This window comes from Copadichromis virginalis, linkage group LG10 (assembly GCF_057382275.1).
Source record: "Copadichromis virginalis isolate Kocher_CV1m ecotype Utaka linkage group LG10, C_Virginalis_male_GT1.1, whole genome shotgun sequence".
NCBI lineage: Eukaryota > Metazoa > Chordata > Actinopteri > Cichliformes > Cichlidae > Copadichromis > Copadichromis virginalis.
Genome location: NC_140627.1, coordinates 33,385,492 through 33,403,600, shown reverse-complemented (window position 1 = coordinate 33,403,600; position 18,109 = coordinate 33,385,492). Strand labels below are relative to the sequence as shown.

The following is an 18,109-nucleotide window of genomic DNA, read 5'->3' as shown; positions in this document are numbered from 1 at the left end:
AGCTGAAGACACTGAGCACGAAATCCAGCTGCTCTGAACACCGAGAGGCTCAAACAGAACAACTCTGTGTTTGTGGGGTCTGTGATAAACATGTATGCATGAAAAGATTATAAAACAACATAAGGACACGAGCCACTGACTTCCTGCTTCATAGTTTTGTTCTTTTACTCTGCCGGAGTAGCTCTGCGTGAATCACAGCCCAAAGCAATCTTTATATATCTCACACTGATTGGCTGCCTCTCGTAAACACAAAGCTCAAAGAGGAGCTGGTTGGGATCAGAGATGACCATATAAGGATTTCCATCCACATGACATCACAGACATTCACGACTGATGAGTTTATAAAACACTCGTTCCATAAAACCAATGAGAAATAATTAACAGGAAAACACAAAGAAATACAACCACAATTAACAGCATCATCATCATCATCATCATCCCTGTGGATAATAAAGCATCATGTCAATACCCTCAGAGTTATTTATTATCTTTGAGGGAACAATTAGTAAAAAATAAACAGACTGATTCTGAAGGTTCTCAGTCATCCAGGTCATGGTAGTCTACAGAGCTTGCAAAGAAAAGCGTCTGGACTTCTTTAAGTTGCTTGAAGACGTTTCACCTCTCATCCGAGAAGCTTCTTCAGTTCTAAGGTCAAATGGTGGAGAGTCCCAGATATTACTCCCACTAGGTTATATCTGGGACTCTCCACCATTTGACCTTAGAACTGAAGAAGCTTCTCGGATGAGAGGTGAAACGTCTTCAAGCAACTTAAAGAAGTCCAGACGCTTTTCTTTGCAAACTCCTTTGAAAACAGACTGATTAATATAAAATGTGCTTGGTGTTATAACCAGCTCTGAGCTTCAGTATTATGGGATGTATCATAACTGCACTAGTGTAACGTCGCTGAAGTAGAGGAACACACGTCGGTTGTCTTTGACTTCTTTTCTGATAAATCACTGCAGGAAACTTCAAAAAGTCCATTTTAGGTAAAACCTCGATCACCATGTCAGAGAGAGAGCTGCTTGAAGCAAGTCAGAACATAAAAAGCTCACGTTCTAGCTGTGAGTCATTTTCTAAAATACCAGCCTTCGGTGCTTGTTTGAGAACTTTTCCAGTCTGATAGAGTGAAGTTTTTATCCTGCCAGCTGGGACCTGGGCCTGCTTCTGTCACCAGACTGTGAATGATGATGATCTTCGTATATAACGCCCACCTTTCTATAGTACCAGGAAAATGACTGTGCAGAATCCGTCTGCTACATTACATTTAGAGGGATATCTTTGTCCTTATAATGTAATATCAAATTTCCCAGAGGAACCCACCCGAGGGATTAATAAAGTTCTATCTTATCTTATCTTATTGATTTGTTTGCAGGTTTTAACAGATCTTAAACGTGTTTTTCAGTTTCATATTTCTATCTTCTGTGATTAACAAGTTATGAGGCTTTAAAGATGCCAAAAAATCATTTGAAAGCACCAAATTGAATCCACCTCAGGTACGCTGAGGCCTGAAGCTCTGAAAGTTTTTACAGTATGAAGATGAAATGCCTCAAGTTAATGTTTTATATATTATTGTGTTTATTTATTAAAGTTATATAAAGAATAATCCACAGATTCTGAAAGAGTCACCTGGGAAATATTTTCACATTTGGTTATTTTATATAAAAGAACCAAAAAGCATAATTATTTCTAAAAGCTGGAATATCTCTGTGGGCAGGAGCTCCGAGCACCGCAGCCAAATCCGGCCTCCTGGAGTCTCCCTGGATAAGCTTTCCCGCCCCCCCGCTCTTTGTGCTCTTATGTGCTGCTATTGGTTGGTACGATCCGTGACACAGGAGTACTGGTTATCACTGAAAACACTTGTACTGTGAAATTTATGACTATAAAATACTTTGTAAATGTTGCTAGAAAATTAGAAGATATAATATGGAATCCTGTGGAAAAAGAAAGTTTTGTTTTTTTCGATTTTAGGAACACTAAACCTAAAATATAAATTATTCAAATTTCTCTTTCCCAGGACTTTTTTCTCACAAATGAACCAAACAGTCGTCAGTGCTGTAACGATGTTAAAGAGGCTCATTAGGAGATCATTTGGGGACGATTCTGCTCTTTTCCAGTCCCATAATTGAATTCTTCAACACCAGCAGCTGTGTGTGAGTCACAGCGTTAGCAAAAACAAAGACAGCTGAGAAGTCACTGAAGAAATCCTAACCGTGAACCCTTCCACCTTCAGGTTCACACCTATCTGTGGTGCTCTGACGACGCCTCTTCAGACTCTACTGTCGCACTAACACTGGCTCTAATGGGCTCTTAACAGCTGGCAGACAACAGCAGCTTCCCAGAGGGAGCCAAGGGGATGAAAAGAAGCACAGTAACAGTGCCAAGCTGAGCCGAGCCGAGCCAAAACTGTGCCGAGTCTCGGGGAAAAAAGCTGTGCTATGTGGTGAGTTTTAGTCATGCAGAGTGGCACCTAATCCTGCGGCTCCCTCTCCTAACAGCAGACAGGCTGTTGAGCTTTTTAAAGCCTGATATCTGTTGAATCTTCCAAACAGAAACTGTCATTAAATTTAATACATGAGGTCTAATTAATCTTTGACTGCCATCTGGTTATTACTTTCTGCGCCACGCTGAATCTGAAATCTGTTTCTTTTTCACACACAGTCAGTATCAGCTCATCAGGGCCGCATTGTTCTGTTCACTTTAGCTCCGCTGCTCGTCGCGTCGTGGGTTTGCTTACACACGAGCTTCTCATTAACCGACACCGAGAACGGGATCATCCCAGACGAGTCTGAGTTAAAGTGCCGCTGTTATTCTCAATAAAGGGGAAAATACTCTGATTCAATACAATGCAGTTGGTGTCTGTAATCCCTGCAGGCCAAAGCACTCCGGTTTCATAGTATTGGATCTGTATGATGTCATGAGGGGCCAATCAGAAAAATACTGTAACTGTCTTGTTATAGCAGTGGTATGGTTTCTAATCACTAATATGGTAGCAGTGGTTAGAGGGTTGGTGTGTACTGATACAGCAGCTTGGCCTTCAAGCCTGCTCACATCAAATGTTATATACAAAAACATGACATTGGTCCTTGTTGAGTTTTTAATGTCTCTTAGAATCATTAAGTTTCCTTTTTAGACTCCTCCAGGGCCGAAATTTTCCAAAATGAAAAATATGCACATATTGAACAAAATGATTTCCTGTTAGAGCTGGAGTACCATCTGGAAAACTCCAGAGCTGTGTTTGAATTGGATTAGACTATCTACTGGTGTTTTGTTTCTGTGGCACAACTTCTGATATTTCACATCCATTCATCCTCTTCCACTTATTCTTGTCAAGTTCATGGTGCTGGAGAATATTTGATATATGAATCTACGGTTTCAACGCAACCATTCTTTAGCTTTAGACAGTCGAGCTGGAGGCTCATGTTGATTTCAGATGGAATGCCTCAACATAAAACTGTTATCATTTTCCACAGGTGATTAGAGGAAGAAGCTAAAATCATCCAACATTCAGTTTGTTTCTGCCCTTAAATAACACTTACATGAAACTATTAATTCAATTTAGACTGACCAGTGGATAAAAACAAACTGAAACCACCGGCTTTTAGTTGGGTTCAGCTTCACTGTAAAGGCAGGCTTACAGAAAAAAAACAAATCGGGGATTTTCCCCAAATAATTGAAGATGGTGAAGAGCGAGGGTGAAACCAAAAGAGCTTGGAGACTTGGGGAAAGCTCCAAGGCAATATTGAGTTGGCTGTATTTCCACAAGATCAGGAAGAAACATTACCTGCCCAGTTATTAGTGCTGCCACTCAGCAGCTATTTGAGAAGTTATTTACAAGAACTTTTTTATTATATGAATGGAGAGGGAACCATCCATCCATGCACTTTCCGAACTGTTCATCCAGTTTAGGGTTGCTGGAGGGCTAGAGCCTCTCCCAGGTACCACAGGGCGGGAGGAGTTTTTGTACTTAACAAAACAAATTATCTACTAAAAATAAAAATACAGAAATTATAATAATAGTTACAATCAGCATTTCTGACTTCTCACACCAGAGCGCTGATAAAATTTCATGCTAATTCACAATATCATTACTGTAGGCCCTCAGAAGTATCAGGCAGTAATTCTTATGCAGACAGAGTGGAGGCCACTGGTTTGGTTTCAGAGTGTTTTACCAGGTTGAGGATGTAGTTGAGGCGTTTCAGCTCGCAGTCGATGATGATCTGGAAGTCCTTCTTGTAGTCGAGGTCAGCCAGCAGCTTGATGAAGGCCGGCTCTGTGAGACTGTCCAGGTTAACCGAGGTGACCTGCCAACTTCGTTCTGCCGCCGTGTCCAGGATCCTCTGCAACACTGCCAAACCTGAGGGACAGCAAAGTAAGACGGGATTTAAATTTGGATAATCTAATTTTTTAAATAAAATCTGTATTCATTATAAGCTTTATTAAGCTTAACTTAACATCAGCATCCAATAGCTATTTCACCTGACACAGTCCCAGTGACTGATCAGGTGGACTCAAGTAACCCCCATCATCATCTAGTATTCATTTAAACTTCTTTAAACTGGATCTTGGTTACTTTCAGTTTACCATTTACTTTGATCAGTTTATCAGCTTACCAACAATCAGCTATGGTCAGCAATCGTATCTAATCATTCATCTATAACAGCTGGCTTATTAATCCAACCATGAAGCCACTGTTTTTAGCTTCTACTTCCTTTAACAGCTATTCACTGTTACACGACCAACATTAAAACTAGAACGGACACAGGAAGTCATTTTGAGTTGATCCTGTTTAACTGACAGCTTTTCATCATTTAATATTGTTTGTACCTAACAGATTTATTTTGGGATTTTTTTCATGCCCATCTGTGCTTCATCACTTTCACTTGCTAAGCTATATTTTAAGTTTCAGAATAACCATTTTGCGCTGCTAAATATTCCAGTAAGAATAAGTCATTTTTATTTCAGCTCTATATTATACTTTATCAAATAGATTTGGTTATCTGCAACGTTAACTAAAATTATTACTTACTGCAATATTTTTAGCCAATGGTTTCCAATATTTTATTCCTAATTATAGAAGCTCCTTGAACTGTTCCTGTATTATAACATTTTTAGCTGTTTTAACTATTTTGTTTCTCAGCTATCTAAGCTACGTAGCAATCCAACCATTGTTCAGCACAGCGGGAGGGGGGGGGGGTATAATTTCTCCTACTCCATGACTTTTAACTAACTTAACTTTTCTGCTAAACCTGTTCAGGTTCATTAACTTAGTGAAAGTTTCAGTGTTTCTCAGATTGGTTAGGCTAATCTTTTGCATGCTCCGTGACTACTGTACAAGTGACTCTTGGGCTATTTACTGCCGATTGGGAATCACCAAATCCGGGGTTTTCACAAGGCAGAAATTGTTTTGACCATCAAACTGATTTTCAGCTTCACAACTTGCAGACCTGCAACCTGTAAAGTAGACGAGTAACAGACGTTTGAGGTAGTGATTAAGATCAGCGGACTCATTGAAAACTGTCTCTGACTTTTACAACTTTAAGTCAGAGCAAGACAATAAAACTTATTTTTCATTAGCACATTGTATGTCGTAATTATGACTAAGAAGTCTTTTACTTTTTTTTGAGAGCCAGGTCTCAAAAAAAAAAACTTATAATGAGAAATATTATGAGAAAAGTTTGAGTGAGTGGGAGATATAATCGCTGAGTCACTTGTTTGAAATGTTATCAGCTCATTGAATGAGCCTCATTATTTGTTATCTATCCCATATGTTTAGCTGCTGGCAGTTATCACTGAATTACAACGGTGACCCAGCTAAAAGGAAGTACAGAGTGTTTCCAGATTCAGACTGCATCAAAAGTCCACATTAACTCGAATCTCAATCAAGTATGATTATTCTGAAGAGGATTTGTTGAGTATGTTTTCATGTTGATATGAGATACAGTGTTTATGACCTTCAGAATAATTGTCCTACGTTGAATACAATATATTTGTGTAAACCTGCAGCAGTCCAACAGTTTACCCGGAGAGTCTGACTCTGAAACTCATCCCAGCTGTATTATAGAGTGACCTTTCTCTTTACTTAGAAATGATCTCTGCTTCCTTTGATCTTTGTTGGCAGATATCTTTTCTCCAGCTCTTGTTGCCATTCGTCAGCCTGACGGATTACTTTTCAAAGACGCTTTGCTCCAAACTGCTGAATGAATGCAGAGATATGTTTTCATGTCAGCTGCTGAGGACTGGATTTGAAGAGGCAGTGGCTCCTCTGACTGAATGTCAAACTGTTTTGTAGTTTCGTTTTGTTTTTTTTGTTTTTTTTGTTTTTTGGGGGGGGGGGGGGGGGGGGGGCCTACAGCAGACATCATATGATGTCTGCTGTAGGGCTGCCACAAACGATTATTTTGATAGTCGACTAATCAGATCATCATCCATTGGACATAAAACGTACAGCTTATTGCACCAGCAGCATCTGCTCTTATATAACCATCACTAGCTTACAGCTTTAAGTGTTTAAGGTATGTGCTAACTAAAAATAAAGACAAGATGATAGTTTATTAAATGTTAATGAAATCTGCAGATTGTTTCGGTGAAGTTTAATAAACTCCTTGCTATCTAAAATATAACAGGACACCGGGGTATATTCTCCAGCATCTCACACTTCTGATAATCAGCTGTCTGCTTGACGTTTATTCAGCTGTGTAAAAACTATAACTTTAATCTCAGCCAAACTGATTTACTCAGGAACAAATAAAATACAAAAAAAGCCAAACAATAACATTTTAAGTTATCTAAGTGACTCATATATCATGTTTAACCTGAGTACTGAAAGACAGCGGTGGGTTTGAAAACGATTTGCCGGGAGTCCGGTGTTCTCACGGCGCTAGTGAGCCTAGCCCCCGGCTCGCTATCGAGCTAGTGGGTAACAGACGTCTCCAAAAACGTCGGAGCGCTTTTGAAAATATGTGGTGTCCTGATAAACTGAGCAGATATTTGAGGTTTACACAGCTACGTTCTCGCCTGAAAATATGTTAAACGTTTATTTTGTGACCCAGAAAGAATAACAAGAGTAACATTAAAACTAACTAGCTGCCGCCATTGTTGGAAACTGAGCTGGGCTGCGCTATGAATTCTGGGACACAGCTTCTTCTTCTTCGGGGTTTAACGGCAGCTGGCATCCTTGTACATGCAGTGCTGCCATCTTCTGTTTCAGTCCGTTATTACACTCTTAAATCCTGCTACTTATTCCTGCGTCTTTTGGGATCTTACAAAGCTTCAAACGATGCGTCGACTATTAAATCAGTCGTCGATGTTTTTGATAGTCGACGTAATCGTGACTAGTCGACTAATCGTGACAGCCCTAATCTGCTGTCTGCCTCAGGCTGGACTTGACCCGTGTGCCACTTCAAAAAGCTGCTTCACATGGAGATGCCACAGATGCGAATTTATTTTTGTTTAAGAGATCGCATTTGACTGAGAAAATAAATCAATGTCTGTGATGGTGTTGAAGTATCCAGGATAATACCTGAGAAGCTTATTCAGAGCAGCACAGACTCTCTTATCTCTCACACTGCTTCATCTTCTGTGCTGTGATATATTATTTAAGCAGAGAAGCCTGACCTTAAACAGTCAATGGTCAAAGAAACATGATACACCAGCTGGCCTCGGGATCAAACCTGGAAGATACATACTGGATGTGATTTTCAATTCAATGACATTTTAGAAATATAGTGGTAAATCACAAAAGCAGTCGCCTCAGTGCATGTAGTAAAGACTACAATGATACAGAGAAAGCTCCAACAATCAGACAACTTTCCCCCTTAAATCCAGGCTCAGGGACAGGTGGGTTGATGGGAGAGAGGCAGGACAAACACTTGCTAGTACTCATTCTATTGTAATTCAACTAAGTGCTGGAAATATTCCTTCTAGATTTTGCTCCATATTGATATAAAAACCTCATATATTTGCTACAGATCTGATCTTCATAACACTGAAGATCAACCACAGAAGGTTGGTCCACTGTGGTCACAAAGGGCTGGACAGAAACGGTACTCAGGCTGTGGTTTTTAATGATGCTCAGTTGCTACTATTGATCCCAGAGTGTGCAAATAAATTATCCCCATAATTACAATTGCTTAGCTGACAGGAATGGCACCCAGTGTGGTCTTTTGCTGCTGCCCACCAGCTTCAAGTTTGATGTGTTGTGCTCTCAGAGATGCTCTTCTGCATACTTTGGCTATATTTAGTTATTTGAGTCTCCATTGGCCTGTTCTCTAACACCATTATGGCATTTTGTCACAGACAACTGCAGCTCACTGCATAGTTTCTTATTTCTGACATTCTCTGTAAACCGTAGAAATGGTCATGATATCCAGACCAGTCCACTGGGTGCTGCAATCCACCAGGGCTGCCCTTTGTAAATAGTTTTGGTCATACATTTACACAGGAACTGAAGACTGGGACATCATTTGTGAGCGTAGCAAAGCTATCCCATGATTCTGTTTTTAATCCCAGACTCAGGAATATCTGAATCCCAGTGTTTTCTCATATTTGCTGCACAGTTTTACAAAGTCTCTGAGAAACTGCTTTATAACACCGTTATTAAAGATGATGGTTTGGAAGAAAGTCTTGAAGCTAATGCTAAGCTGTTTGGACTTTATAATCACATCAGACTCAGTTCGATATTGATTGATTTCTTCTTTCTCGTCTGTGCTTCATCAGTGTCTGCTGGGAATCAGCTGGTCAAATCAACTGATGTGAAAACAGGAATGTGTGAAAATGTCCTGGGCATGGAGCGACCGGGGCGAGAGAATCAATGAGTAAAATAGGTTTTCTGCAGTCGCTTAGATTCTTGTATATATATATGAACGTATTGTGTACATTTGTAATATTTACACATCACCACATTTAAACTGTATGTTAACAGGAAACAGGATCACCTTCAGCTTTGTTACCTGTTTGTATTCTGGTTCTTTGCGTCCCTTTCTTACCTGTGTGAGCGTCAGCGTCCATGCAGGTGATGCTCACAGCCATAAGTATAGTGGATTGAATGCTTGCCACAGCTTGCTACTAAATGTTTTTGCACCTATTTCTGCCCCGTGACCTACTTTTTCAACATCTCCTTTAAACCTTTCAAGGTCTTGAAAGGATAGAACAATTTCAGGAGAACAAGCCTGTGATTTTGCCCACAGCACAAAGCAGAAAATGATCCAGTTCTATTCAACTGTGGTTAAGGTGAGGGAGCTGCCTGGATGGCGAGTGCAGGAGGCAGCGCTCAAGACTACTGCAGTAGCAGGCTGGCAGCTGAAAAAGCAGCTACTGTACAGTCTCACAGTAGCAGTAAACCCAGCACAGGGCTGCAGTCCATGTGTGAAGAATGCTCTGGGGTGTATTCGATGTGAAGCTAGCATCCCCTTTTCAAATGGAGGGAAAGGTATTAGATCACTGTGCTGGTTTTCCTGCTCAAAAGAATCAAAACCTTTTTTATATCACTGCACTTTTCCTACCAGTGACCCTGTTACTGCTTACTCACCCCCCGCTCCTCTGCCTCTCAAAAATAAAATCATTCAAATTCTCAATTAGTGCATCTTCACATGTCTTGTAGTGTGTTTCTACAACCTAACAGGGAGTTTTCTGCTCTGTGTTTAAAAACGCAATGAGTCAACACGCAGAGTAATCACATCAGCATTTTACAGTACACACACACACACACACACACACACACACACACACACACACACACACTGTTCAAAAGACAAGTCAGCAGAATTCAGATAGACTTCAAAGAGCAGAGAGACACACTGAAAAAGAGACTTCAAAGATACTGTGACACGTGCGCAGCAACACCTCCTCCAGCGTTATTACCTCAGTGTCTCACACTCAGAGCAGAAGATTAGACGTCGTTACAATCAGCAGACTCGCTCCGTGTGTGTGTGTGTGTGTGTGTGTGTGTGTGTGTGTGTGTGTGTGTGTGTGTATGTGTGTGTGTGTGTGTGTGTGTGTGATACATGGGAACATTAGTTTCAACAGGGGGACAAAAGGCAATTCAGTGCTAACATCTGATGGATGAAGATCAAGTGCTGAGCTCCAAAACTTCTCTAGTCCTCTTTGACTCAGCAGGTTAGATAATGTCAGTTTTAATTGCTTTCAAACTGGGTTCTGCAAAGTAAACACCAACACTTTCCCAAGAATATTTTTACACACCTACATACTTTAAGAATAAAACTCTTATAAATCAAATAACTGATTTAAACTGGCTCAAACTGCAAGACACCTAAAGTTTCAGGCATGGGGGAAAAAAAAGGAAAGAGAAATACAAAATATCTTCCAGAGGAAGATTATTGATCTGACACATGTCATGACAAACATGAATAAATCCATCCATCAATCCCACTTAATGCTTGGTTTGCATGGGACTAAATCCCTGCTGTTGGAGCAGCACTTCCATGCCTCTTGATCCCAGAAATGATTTCATCATAGCTTCAGCTACACCATTAGATAATCATCCATGATGGAATCACTGGACCAGTGGAATAACACCAGGGTAACCGGTAACCTAAGATACCAATAAACAATACCAGGCCAACTGAGGAATACAAAGGCACCACCAAGGGAAAATATTAGGCAAACCAAGGCCGAACAATAATATATATATTTATATACAGTGGGGCAAAAAAGTATTTAGTCAGCCACCGATTGTGCAAGTTCCCCCACTTAAAATGATGACAGAGGTCAGTAATTTGCACCAGAGGTACACTTCAACTGTGAGAGACAGAATGTGAAAAAAAAATCCATGAATCCACATGGTAGGATTTGTAAAGAATTTATTCGTAAATCAGGGTGGAAAATAAGTATTTGGTCACCTCGAACAAGGAAAATCTCTGGCTCTCACAGACCTGTAACGTCTTCTGTAAGAAGCTTTTCTGTCCCCCACTCGTTACCTGTATGAATGGCACCTGTTTGAACTCATCATCTGTATAAAAGACACCTGTCCACAGCCTCAAACAGTCAGACTCCAAACTCCGCCATGGCCAAGACCAAAGAGCTTTCGAAGGACACCAGGAAAAGTATTGTAGACCTGCACCAGACTGGGAAGAGTGAATCTACAATAGGCAAGCAGCTTGGTGTGAAAAAATCAACTGTGGGAGCAATCATCAGAAAATGGAAGACATACAAGACCACTGATAATCTCCCTCCATCTGGGGCTCCACGCAAGATCTCATCCCGTGGGGTCAAAATGATCATGAGAACGGTGAGCAAAGATCCCAGAACCACACGGGGGGACCTGGTGAATGACCTGCAGAGAGCTGGGACCAAAGTAACAAAGGTCACCATCAGTAACACACTACAACGGCAGGGAATCAAATCCCGCAGTGCCAGACGTGTTCCGCTGCTGAAGCCAGTGCATGTCCAGGCCCGTCTGAAGTTTGCCAGAGAGCACATGGATGATACAGCAGAGGATTGGGAGAATGTCATGTGGTCAGATGAAACCAAAGTAGAACTTTTTGGTATAAACTCAACTCGTCGTGTTTGGAGGACGAAGAATACTGAGTTGCATCCCAAGAACACCATACCTACTGTGAAGCATGGGGGTGGAAACATCATGCTATGGGGCTGTTTTTCTGCCAAGGGGACAGGACGACTGATCCGTGTTAAGGACAGAATGAATGGGGCCATGTATCGTGAGATTTTGAGCCAAAACCTCCTTCCATCAGTGAGAACTTTGAAGATGAAACGAGGCTGGGTCTTCCAACATGACAATGATCCAAAACACACCGCCCGGGCAACAAAGGCGTGGCTCCGTAAGAAGCATTTGAAAGTCCTGGAGTGGCCTAGCCAGTCTCCAGACCTCAACCCCATAGAAAATCTGTGGCGGGAGTTGAAAGTCCGTGTTGCTCGGCGACAGCCCCAAAACATCACTGCTCTCGAGAAGATCTGCATGGAGGAATGGGCCAAAATACCAGCTACTGTGTGTGCAAACCTGGTAAAGACCTATAGTAAACGTTTGACCTCTGTTATTGCCAACAAAGGTTATGTTACAAAGTATTGAGTTGTATTTTTGTTATTGACCAAATACTTATTTTCCACCCTGATTTACCAATAAATTCTTTACAAATCCTACCATGTGGATTCATGGATTTTTTTTTCACATTCTGTCTCTCACAGTTGAAGTGTACCTCTGGTGCAAATTACTGACCTCTGTCATCATTTTAGGTGGGGGAACGTGCACAATCGGTGGCTGACTAAATACTTTTTTGCCCCACTCTGTGTGTGTATATATATATATATATATATATATATATATATATATATATATATTTAAACTAACATGAGTTAATATAGGGCCAACAAATGAATAACAAGCAAGGGGTGAGTACCGGCTGAACAGAGGGCCAAAACCAGGCTATGAAATCAACACAAGGCCAACCAGGGGCTGGAGTCAGGCTTACTACTGATAGCCAACAACATACCAACAACTGGAGACATCCAAGAGTCACAAACAAGGCTAAAAGAATCAATACCAGCCTGTTCTACTTCAGGAAACAGTAAATTCCTGCCAACACATCCATGTATCAGTATTAATACTGAAATAATTCATAGCTTCCTGCAGAATAACTACTGTCAGAGAGCCTTCCTACACTGTAAAAAAATATTCCGTAGAAAAACAGAAAATGTCCTGGTAATTTTCTGCCAGTACATTTTCTGTTTTTTTACGGAGGTTTGACGGACCTTTCTGTAAATGATAAAACGGAAAATTCTGTAGATTTACAGTATACTCTCTGTACTATTTACGGACATTTCCTTCAGCTATAAAACAGAAAATTCCGTTTATTCACAGTATATTTTCTGTATCATTAACTGATATTTTCCGTTAATAGAAAAATTGAAATTTCTGTTTATATTACTATTTCCAAGCACTTCTTTTCACTGTAACTAATTAAATATAGTTCTTTATATCCTTAAACGTACATTTCTATGCAATTACAACCTAGTACACCATGTACTCAAAAATTCATAAATTAAAACTTAAATTAATTTGTGCTTCATACACAACAACATTGGTACAATTAATGTTAAATATTCTTTTATTCTCCTTAACTCAAACACTATACTTAAATATAATGACAGCATCCATCTTGTCATAAAACTACTAAACAGCTGATACATGAACAAAATAACTCACAAGCTTTCAAATTTGAGCATTTTTATTTCCTTGAAATCAGGTTGCCCTCATGTAAATGTGTTTATTTACATTCATTCAAGTGGCTACCAAGTGTTTTCTTCATACAGGACACCTGACAAACAAAAAATGTCATATTTAACGACATGTTCACATTTAATAATATCCAGAGTACCTTTTAGTTAGAATCACTGCCTTGTGGTAGTTTTGCCTCAGCCAAATGGTTAAGGTGTGGTTTACATCCATCTCTGTCCACTTATGATACAGTATACACATGTAGTCAGTTATAGCCAAACACCTTTGATTACTGAATTGCATTCACTTCATTAATGAAGTGAATGTAATTCACATTTGTGTGAACATTTGTCTGAGATTAACTCTTTGGGCTCTTTACCTTACAATATAACATACTTGAGTCAAAATTTGTTGACTGTTTAAGTGGTGCCACATGAATACAACTGAACAGATCTAAAGAAGATGTTCCTGAACTTTGGGTTTATTCGAACAGGACTGATGGATAACCACAGGACTTTTCCCCATATGATAACTACAACACATAATAAATTAAGACAGATTACTGTCCCAAACTTAAAGATAAAAGTGTATTTACGGGACTTGTTTTGTCAGTGAGGAGCAAAGTATAATTAGAAGTGCTTGTTCTGATGAAAAGTTAAACTGTAAACAGCAGCATAGTGAATAAGGATCTGTGTCCACGAATCCTCAGCAGTGACAACACTTAAACATCATAGTTCAAAATCCTTAATGCACACCTTTTTCTCCACGGTGTTCAAATTCTCTAAGCTGGTTAAGTAGAGGAAAAAGTCTGACATATTTCATGACCATTAAATGTTAGACAAGGCTCTGAAAACGAGGTTACAGTTACAAACAAAAACCTCTGCTTGTGCGCACAGACCCTAAATCACAACAAATAAGACAATAGTAAGACAAATTACTACAAAGTCTTGTTACCGCTCTTCATATAACAGTGTGACAAAGTCCTGAATGCAGCCTGCATGTTAGTACATCAAGGTCCATCTGAGCTTTAAGTAAAATACACTCAGCTTTTCCTTGGATTTTAAGAGTTGCTCAGTTCATACAGGAACTGCAGCAGTCGGAGTTAACGTGTCGCTGTGTTGCTCCTCCGTGTCAGCCATTGAGACTAGTCGCAATTTATTCTGAGGAAAAAAAGAGAAACAACAAGACATTTTTAAAAAGTTTGTATTTTTATAATTTTTTTTTACCTAGAGCATAAACAACATAAACAAAAAAAGGATTAGGGCTGTGCGATATGACGATATATATCAGATTACGATATAAAAATGTCTATCGTTTCATATTATACACTATTCTTTGTTTTGTGGTGTTGCAAAATAAACTGTTTACGGCAATATTTTTTTCATGGTTTTGATGGTCACTGTAGTTGCTATATTATTTCTTAAAGTTCTCTCCTTCTCTTATACTTAAAATAACCACACTATGGACGGACAAGTGACTGTTTTTACGCGTACTTTCGTTACCAACAATGAGGATAAAACCATCGTGTGGCTCCGCCGTCCGCTTGTTTATTTTCCACATAAACCTTTCACAATAAAGCTCAAGTTTCTGTTGAGACTTTTCAAACTAAACTGAAATGATATACATTATTCTCAAACATAAAATTTCAGAATATGCATCAAACAAATGACCTCAAATAAAAACATCAAGTAACTATAAATGGCGCTTACAGTCACCACGCAGATGAAGGCACAGAGAATACCAGCATGGCCAGCAAGGATGAGGCAGAACCAGAAGGACCAGTCAAAAGAAATCGAGGACCTTATTGTTAAATGAGGGGCTACCTCTGTAGCATGGACATGGTTTGGTTATGAAAAGTCTGACACGCCCCAGAAAACTGTACTATGCAAATTATGCCACAAACTGGTCCCCACCACCACTCGAACACGACAAACCTCTTTAACCACCTACACAGGAATCACATGAAAGAGTTTCGAGAGAGTTTACGAATGAAAAGCAAAAAAGAGTCGTCAGGTGCTCAAAATAATCCTTAGACTCAAACGTTAGAACAGGCTTTTCCTTGCAGCACGCCGTGTAATAAATACTCAGAAAGAAAATGGCGGCCATTTAAACTCATGTCTAAAAATGTATAGTTTCATGCATCGGTCAAAACACTCGACTCCAGGTACACGACGCCCAACTGAAAACATTTCACATAAGTCGAGTTGCCCGAGAATCACAGAATTTACAGAAAATGCACTATTTTGTGATATATATCGTTATCAGGAGAGATACGTCTTATATTGGGATATGAGACTTTGGTCATATCACGCAGCCCTACAAAGGATTATAATTCACGTAGAGTTGCATACACATAACACCATTCTGTTGCAACAAAAGCAGTTTATAATTAAAGTAACATACATACCTTGAAAAACTAAATCAACCACAACATTAAACTCACCTTGTGTTTGTAGAGAAGGTGATCAGGGTTTTTCTTCATTTCCTGAGACCAGCTGCTCTGGATCATCACCAGCTTGTATCTTCATCTTTTTTTTCACTCGGGGAAGTCTTTCCTTTTCTTGGCCATTGCTCTGCACTGGAAAACCAAAGTGTGTGATCAAAGGTGAAATAAGGGATATTTTTCCACTGCAGGACTTAAAGTGCTTCAAGTAGTGATAGCTGTTGATCCATTTCTCAAATAATCTGTAAGGATCTGGATTTTTAAGAAAGATACAAATATCTCTGCTTATATTTGGCTAAAAGCTTGATATAGACAAGGCATATAGAGCCCCTGCACACCAGCACTGCACTTACATTATAGTTCAATCAAGAAATAGTTATTATTGATTTATTATTGAATTTTTTTAGTAATAATTTTTAGTATTTAATCACATTAGCACAGTGGGGTGACAAAAATATTCCACATACAAGAAATGCTGCTCAGCATTTCATAAATTACATTTTCAACAAATGTTGGAGTAAAAACACAGTTACAGGGAAAATGTGTCTGTCTGTAAATATTAACTAAACATTTCTATGTGCTAAAAAATAGACATACTGTAATTGTAAATGTGCTGAGGTGAAACTATACTTTCAATAATTTTACCACTACAGTCTGTTAACCACCGAAATAATCTATGCTGGTCAGCTAGCTAAAAGTCTTTACTTTAGCAGCCCAAATCAGAGGCTAACATTAGCATTTGCTAGCGTCAGCCAGGAAGGTCTGAGGCTTAAACTAGGGTTAGTGTAACTTTGCCTGAAACCCTTTAAAGTGTACAGTAGAGCCAACTGTAAAACACAGGTATTGATACAGTACTTATTAGAGTCCTAGAATAATTTCTAGAACCATGAAGTTCTCACTTTCCCAGTTATCCACATCGCTGACTTTCGCTAATTAGCTAGTTAGCAGTCACAGCTGTGTAATACCCAGAGAGACACAGACAGCTAACTATAATATTTATGAAAACTGGTTCAGCCACTGAAGGGCAAAACTGGTGGTATCACAGTAAAAATTATTTTAACATTAATTAAAATAAAGCTTAAGTCATGTTAAACCTAAATAACAATTATTTTAAAAAATGAGTCAGCAAAATATTCCTGACTTGTCTGGAGACAGCCGAAACCAGTTAACAAATAAATTAACAATTCTTTCTAAATAAAAACACGGAGTCTTTTGAAAAACATTATTTTAATAAAACGAAACATGAGTTTTAATACTTACCACAGAAATTTGAAGGCAGTTTCTCCAACTTCAGAATCCAAAATCCAGATGAAGCCTGAAAGAAGCCTAATGGCTGCTCTTGCGCTTACTTTTCCCTCCTTTTCAGGTTCCTTTTCCCACAATGCATTGCAGTAGTTGAGAAATACAGAAAAATACCTGTAAATGACTAATACAGAAAATTCCTTCACGTTTATACAGTAGATTGTACTGTATTTTTACGGATTTTTTTTACAGTGTATTGTGTTCTTGCCTGTTTTACTTAAATAAAGGATCCAAATGTTTCTTTCACTTCACCTCTTCCTCATAGGGATGTGTTAAAAATGGACATCAGCAGATATGTTGGCCATAATTGCTACTATCTGAAAGAAATTATGCATCTCCTCTGAAAGGTAGCTGTTCATTAAAGCCCATACGCTGTCAGTGTTTACAGCTGCTGCACAGGCTCAGCTCCGCAAGTCAAGTGTGTTAATGATAATGCACAACCTTCAATTAGACATACAGCAAGACACCCACGCTGACAGGCCAAGTGTCAGTCACTGCTGAGGACGGAGAGAGAACAATAGTGAGAGACAGAAGACTCAAATAAAAGAGCGAACAAAAGCAGGGATAAAAACAGGTGTAATGATTTTTAAAATCATAGACTCTAATCTGCCCTTTTATAATATGATGCCTGCATATCATTTACCTCTAAACAAGTGATAAACAGGAAGTAAAGATGAGGACAGAAAGAATAAAACCAGGTGATGGAGAAAGATGAGGTGAGAAAATATGAGGAAAGCAAAACCAGATATTTCAGAAGAAAAACTCAGGAATAGAAAAAAACAAAGAAGAGAGAGGGGAGGAGCAAAAACGGAACCAATCCAGGGATAAAACACCCGCCCTACCATCATCACACAGCCCCTAACCCAAAATTAAGGTGCAGTATTCTCCTGAACTATAGCTGGCGCCACTCAGACAATCCTGGCAGATAATAAGAGCTGATACAGCAAGAGAAGAACTCAAAATGTTTCCTGTTTTTTCCACAAAGTCTTTAGTTTTCAAACGACTGCAACATCTGTTTGTCATTGTAAACCAACACGATTGTACGCTCCTGTCTCCGACCCAGGTCCGGTGGCTGCGGTGGAAAATCGAGCCGACGAAAGAGCCACAAATACTGGCTGTGCTCTGGAGCACAAATACACAGTCACATGAATGATGAAGTTCTGCAGTCTGGTTAT

At 39.4% G+C, this 18,109-nt stretch overlaps 1 protein-coding gene and 1 long non-coding RNA gene across 3 annotated transcripts in view; both read right to left on the bottom strand.

Annotated features, from left to right (window-relative positions):
* Positions 1-18,109, bottom strand: part of LOC146700852 (glutamate receptor 1-like) — a 109,181-nt gene that overhangs the window by 39,238 nt on the left and 51,834 nt on the right. For both annotated transcript variants that reach the window (XM_085471105.1, XM_085471106.1), the window contains exon 4: positions 4,170-4,354. In XM_085471105.1, the coding sequence (XP_085327231.1) occupies positions 4,170-4,354 (185 nt within the window). The remainder of the gene's footprint in view (positions 1-4,169; positions 4,355-18,109) is intronic.
* Positions 13,115-16,996, bottom strand: LOC146700853 (uncharacterized). Its single transcript, XR_014922634.1, has 3 exons — positions 16,893-16,996; positions 15,633-15,767; positions 13,115-14,349 (listed from the first exon to the last, which is right to left on the bottom strand). It is a non-coding gene; the product is annotated as an uncharacterized LOC146700853 (long non-coding RNA).